This window comes from Rhincodon typus, unplaced genomic scaffold (assembly GCF_021869965.1).
Source record: "Rhincodon typus isolate 14 unplaced genomic scaffold, sRhiTyp1.1 hic_rhity00000647, whole genome shotgun sequence".
NCBI lineage: Eukaryota > Metazoa > Chordata > Chondrichthyes > Orectolobiformes > Rhincodontidae > Rhincodon > Rhincodon typus.
Genome location: NW_025966285.1, coordinates 1 through 6553, shown reverse-complemented (window position 1 = coordinate 6553; position 6553 = coordinate 1). Strand labels below are relative to the sequence as shown.

At 42.3% G+C, this 6553-nt stretch overlaps 1 protein-coding gene across 1 annotated transcript; it reads left to right on the top strand.

Annotated features, from left to right (window-relative positions):
* Positions 1 to 2736: 2736 nt before the first annotated feature.
* LOC125488389 (transmembrane protein 62-like) lies at positions 2737 to 4136 on the top strand (the record flags this gene model as incomplete). The annotated part of the gene is made up of 2 exons (XM_048621425.1): positions 2737 to 3048; positions 4025 to 4136. Coding segments are annotated over exons 1-2 (286 nt in total), but the record flags the coding sequence as incomplete, so codon positions are not given.
* Positions 4137 to 6553: the final 2417 nt, after the last annotated feature.

The window sequence follows — 6553 nt, the reverse complement described above, 5'->3', positions numbered from 1 at the left end:
GGTTACCAACCCCAATGTCTCAAATCTATCCATGTAACTCAAATTCATTATCTCTGGAATCATTGTGAATGTTTCTTGTATGCTCACCAAAGCCTTCACATTCTTCCTGAATGGGTCACGAGGGACAGAATTTACAGCACACTGCTGTCCTCCCAGAAGTTAGTCCCCATTGAACTTTGACAATCCATCCGTAATCCAGTCCTGTCACCAATAAGATGTCAGGCACAATTTAATGGTAGCACTTTTAAGAGTCATACAGTTGATGCAGTACAAAAGGAGCCTATTTGGGCTATTAAGTCTGTGATAAAGGGGAGCCTCTACACATACTGCACCTAGTGTTCTGGATTGTATTCAACAAGATGTCACATAAAAGTGAGTGAGTAAACATCCGGCAGATGGAATATAATGTGGGAAAATTTTGGCAGGAAAAAAAATTTAAAAAGCAAAGTATTAGTTAACTGGAGAATGACTGCAGAATTCCCTGATACACAGGGATTAAGGTGTTCTAGTGCATAAGTTACAAAAGTGTGCATATACAGCAAATAATTAACAAGGCTAATTGAAAGCTACGCTTTATTCCAACAGGAATTTAACAGCAGGGATGTTATGCTTCAGTTATATATGGCATTAATGAGGTAAAATCATGAACAAGGAGTGCTGTCTTGGTCTTATTTCTGGAAGGATGTAATTTGGCTCAGAGACATCTTACTAGATTGATACGATTGAGCAGATTGTCATGGGAGGAAAGGTTGGGCAGGTTGAGGTTTGTTTTACTGGAGTGTGGAAGAGTGAGGGATGACCCCTGAACAGTCTTCACAAGGTAGATATGGGTGAGTCCGGATTAGGGAGCACAGTTTTAAAATTAGGGGTTGCTCTTTTAGGACAGAGATAAGGAGAAATGTTTCCCTCAAGAGGCTTGTGAGACTTGAAGCTTTGTATCAGAAGGCCATGGAGGCAACACTATTATGGAGGTTGCTAGATTCTTTGTTAAGCAAGCGAATTAAAGATTGTCTGATTGTAAACAGATCAGCCATGAAAGCACAGCCGATTCAATAGGCTGAATGGACCACTTCTGCTCCTAATTCATACAAACATAAATCCATGCTGGTTCTATTTAGAACAAAACAATTAATTCCATTATCCCATTCTAACTGCCAGTGCCCACCACCTTCCAAACCCTACAGGTTTAGAACATAGAACAGCGAACAGTACAGCACAGTACAGGCCCTTCGGCCCACGATGTTTTGCCCACCTTTTACCCTAATCCTGAGGTCTATCTAACCTCCACCCCTACCTTATATTATGCCTATCTAATAGCCGCTTAGATGCCCCTAATGAGGCTGAATCCACTACCCTCTCCGGCAATGCATTCCACGCCCCTACCACTCTCTGAGTAAAGAACCTACCTCTGACGCCTCCCCTGTATCTACCTCCACTCACTTTAAAACTATGACCCCTTGTAATGGCTACCTCCACCCTAGGAAAAAGTCTCTGGCTGTCCACTCTATCTATACCTCTGATCATTTTGTACACCTCTATCAAGTCACCTCTCATCCTTCGTCGTTCTAAAGAGAAAAGCCCTAGCTCTCTCAACCTTTCCTCGTTTACTTGAATCAGATGCCCACCTAATTTCCTTTGGAAATCACCAGAAGCCTCCATTCCAGACTGTTATCTAGTACTGAGGGTGTGCAGCACTGTTGGACATTAAATCAAGGCTCCACCAATCATTTCAAGTAGATTCAAAATACTCCATAGTCATAAAATTGAATCATTGAATTCCTTCAGTGCAGAAAGAGGCCATTCAGTCCATCAAGTCTGGACTAACCCCCCCAAAGAAAATTCAACCCAGTTCCACCACAACCACCCCCAACCCTATCCCCATAATCCTGCATTTACTAATCCACCTAGCCTGCAAATCCCTGGACAATATGGGGCAATTCAGCATAGCCAATCCACATAAACTGCACATCTGTGGATTGTGGGAGGAAACCAGAGCACCCAACAGAAAGCCCCGCAGACATGGGAAAACATGCAAACTGCACTCAGACAGTCACACAAGGCTGGGATCAAACCCGGGTCCCTGGCGCTGTGATGCAGTACTGTCTTGCCAAGAACAGCAAGGAGAATTCCTGGTGTTCTGGTCAATAATAATCCCAAAAATAACATCATCACCATACAAAATCTGGTCATTTATTATGTTTGTGGAATTTTGCTAACTGCAAATTTGTTGTTTCAATTCCTACGTTAGGATGATTACTGGACTTCATTGGCTGTAAAGTTCTGTGATCCCGATGCAATACAAATGAAAATCGCTCTTTCTTTCATTTCTCTCTGGTGTAACCCATCCTGTGTTTTCATTTTCCCGGTATCTACTAGAATATTGGCGCTTTAAAAGAGTTGTTAAGTTGGCCCCAAACATCCCAACAAGACCCTCACCCCACTTGCTCTCAGTAGCTGTGTAAATACTTCCTTTTCAAACATTGTCTTTCGAAAGTTGTTATTGAATGTGCTTCCAATATCCTTCCAAGAAACGTATTCCAAGTCAGGGCAACTTATTAAGCAAGAAAGAAAAGCTCCTCACCTCCCCTTTCTCTGCACCTTGTGCCAACTACCTTTCTACACTGTTTATTATATTGACCCAACTGTCATGGAAGCAGTTTCTTCTTGTTGGAAAACCTTTATTAAATCTCATCATTACCTCTGTGCTCCCAAGGTCTGCAGTCTCCCAGGTCCATCATTGCCAAGACAACAGACCCAACCCCCACCCGCCGGTGCGTCAGCAGGGGTATCTCTTGGCCTGCTTCGCTGTATTGTCGTTAGTGGATGTCCGGAAGTGAGATTGTTGTCAGGGAGCGTGTTGGCCCCTAATCCGGGATGTTCCGCGTCTTCAGCCTGGTGATTGCGGCCGGCCTGGTGCTGGCCTGCCTCACCGCCTACGTCCTGGAGAACTACACCGTGCAGCCCGCTCTCAACCGGGAGCCGCACCCGCGAGATGGCCAGCCTCCTTACCCGGGTCGGGGCACGGACAACCTCTTCTGGTTTCTGCAGGTAAAAAGGTCGGCGGGCCTCACTCACTTACTTACTCACCGGCTCGGAGAAGGAGTGGGTGAGGGAGTCACTGTGCCCACCTGGAGCTCACTCACCTGAGCTCTCTCTTTGCCTCCCTTCCCTATCATTACCGGGGGTGGAGGCAGGAGATACACAGGGGACTAAACCTGGTCTGCTTTAGCATGAATGAACATCTATTTAAGCCATCTCTGGCTTTCTTCTTCCGTCTATATACCACACTGTATAGATTAATTGTGTGTAAGAAATATCACAAGATCGGTTGCAATGTGAACGGGTAAATTCGCCCAATGTATGAAATGTCTTTGAAATTTAAAATGAACGAAACCGTTTTAAACCATGACAACTTTCTGTCTCTGGACCGCCCCCGTTTACAGGACAGGTGCAGGAGGAATCGATGCAGGCCCCGGCTGGAATGGAATAATTTTTTGCTGTTTCCTTTTGTTTTTAAGCAACGCCTATGCTTGCAGACAAATTCCTGGAACAGTCCGATGTTCAGAATGATCTCCTGACGAGAACCACAAGTCCCTCTAATACAGAGACGAAAATTGTTTCTTGCGGAACATGTAGAAACGCATGTGTTCGCTCAGCAATGTCTGCATTGTAAACAGTACAGTTTATGTAAAAAAAATGTCAGCTCACCTGGAGCTTTGCACTTGTTTGGGCATTAGTCCTGCCCTAAATCCTGGAGGAATTTGTAAATTCAAAGAGTTATTCTGCATGTAGTTTTGTGATGCAAAAGGGTACAGTAATGAAATATTATGTGCAGATTACTATCATGTATAAACTGTTTGGAAAAATTTAAGGGTAGAATTACACACCTCGAGGCAAAGGCTGATATTCTATGTTATTCATTTAAGAAGGTGATCAAAGATCAGGTTTTATTTATGCTGATTTTATTAAACATCTCTTTTAAAAGTTGATGGTCGATTTAACTGAAAGATGTTTTTCTGCTCAGGTGTCCGACCTCCATATCAGTAGGTTCGTAGATCCCCAAAGAACCCCTGATTTTAAGACATTTTGCACAGAGACCATTGATGTAATTAAGCCAGCAATTGTTTTCGTCACAGGTAGGTCATGAAACCCAATACTAGAATGAAATAACTCTCAATAGATTTGTAGTTGCTGAAAAGTTCTAAGTTGGTACAGGAACATCCAATAAATTTGCAGCTATATTGGAAGACCATGGACCATTTTATTAAATAGGAGGTTGGTTTGAACAAGGATTTCTAACTGGAGGTTTTGCAACATTTTTAATGGTCTGTCAAATTAGCTCCTTTGTGAATAGATAAAGTCAGGATCAACAACAAAGCAATACCACCAAGATTGTTCGCTGCCGATGTCAATAGAGCCTGATTTATTGTTAAGAATGAGACTGCAGAATTGGTTTTATACTTCTACTGTCTTCTTCAAAAAAGCTTTTAATTCAGAGCTTGCTTAGGAATACAGTGCTGAAATGTTCTTTCAATCACCTTTTTTTTCAAAAGAACAATTAAGTTTTACCCCGAACTATTGTTGAGAATTATGTTTTCAGAAACAGGGAGAAATCAGCTGGACAATTAGTTTATGGCAAGTTTTCCTCCAACTCTGCTTGTTCTTGGCAGATTTCCCTGCAAATGAACTAGATAAAACAAACATCTCATCAAAGCAATGACTGTTCAAACCAGCCCCAGCAGGTTCCACAGCCAAGTAATCAGTTATCATTGGTGATTTCTAGTATGTTGTGAACTTTCAATTGCTTCTTTTAGAGGAACTACTCTAGATATATCTACAAAACTTGAAACCAATTCTATTTTCCACAATCCTTAATATAAAACATCTTCATAACATCTGAGAGTTTGGAACCTTGGGATCAGAATTCAAAAGAGAACCAAAAACAGAAATTGCTGGAGAAGCTCAGCATCTGTGGAGGGAAATCAGAGTTAACATTTCAAGTTGAGTGACCTTTTGTCAGAACTGAAATCAAGGCCTGGTGTGTTGAGGTTGGGGTAAGGATATAGGAGAGCTCAAATCCTAAAATTGTTGAAGGCTAGAAGGCTGTAGGGTTCCCAAGCAGAAAATGAGGTGCTCTTCTTCCAGCTTGTGCTGAGCTTCGCTGGAGCACTAAAACAAACCTGAGACAGAGATGTTGGCCAGGGAACAGGGTGGTGTGTTAAAGTGGCCTGAAACTGGAAACTCAGGAGCTTTTTTGCAGACAGAATGTAGGTGTTCTGTGAAGCAGTCACCCAGTCTAAGCTTCGTTCCTCCCATGTAGAGGAGACCACATTGTGAGCAGCGAATGAAGTAGACTAGATTGTGTGAAGCACAGGTAAAGTGCTCCTTCACCCGAAAGGTGTGTTTGGGCCCTTGGATATTAGAGGAGGGAGGAAGTAAACGGAAAGGTGTTACACCTTCTGCAGTTGCAGAGGACGGGGTGCTGGGATTGAGGAAAATATGGATCAGGATGTCCCAGAGGCAACGGTCCCTGCGGAAGGCTGACGAGGGAGGGGAGGGGAGGGGAATATGTGTCTGATGGTGGCATCTTACTAATGATCCTCTGGATATGGATGCTGGTGGGATGGTAGGTAAGGACAAGGGGAGCCCTACCGCTGTTTTGGGAGAGAAGGGGAGGGTGAGAGCTGAAGTGCAGGAGATGGGTCAGTTATAAGAGACACAACTGTCAGAGGAATTTTTGGTCAGTCTTTGTCAGATGTATTACAATGCAAAGAAGATTTGACTTTGAAAAAATCTCTTCAAATTGTTTTGGAAGCAGAGAGCAGATAAAATCACAGGCAAAACTTGGGAAGAGAAGGACAATTTTTTTCCCCAGATGAGAAACAGAGCTTATTAATCTCATAAGATAAATAGACATGAGACAAGCTCACACAAAGTAGGCAGAACATCAGATACCAGAAAAAAAACTGTTATTGATTAGCAATAGGGCCTATGGAGACACAGGAACACAGAAAAATCCAGAAAGGAGTCAGTCTGTTTCTATGTGTGTGCCCCAGAGATATGAGGTAGGAGTGCTAGACTCCCTGATAAGAAATCCTGCAAAATTGCTGGAAACTGAGTTTAGGGAAATTGTGTTTGCTGTGAAGTTAAAATAATAGTGTGTTTAGTTTGTAGTTTGTTTTGTGTATCTTTGGAGAGATATCAGGTAAAGTTAAAGCATTTAGTCAATGCACAGAAATTTACCAGAAGTACAGCTAGTGATGCAGAGCTAGTGTTAAATCTTCACTAGTGATTTGGTATTTGTAAGGATATTGCTGGGATAAGAGAGAGTATGATTTTGAATCTTTTGAATCTATTAAGTGTTTGTAATAAAGTCTTTCAGCCTTTCCATCTGATATAATGTAGTTAATTTCTTACCTTGTTTAATGAATGATTTATTCTTTGCGTGAAAATACACTGGTAAACTCGTCTGTTAATAACTGACCTCCATGGTTAAAGTAAAAGGTTAGGATCTATCAAGCCAGTTGCGTGTTCGTGCAGAACTACTTGTCTG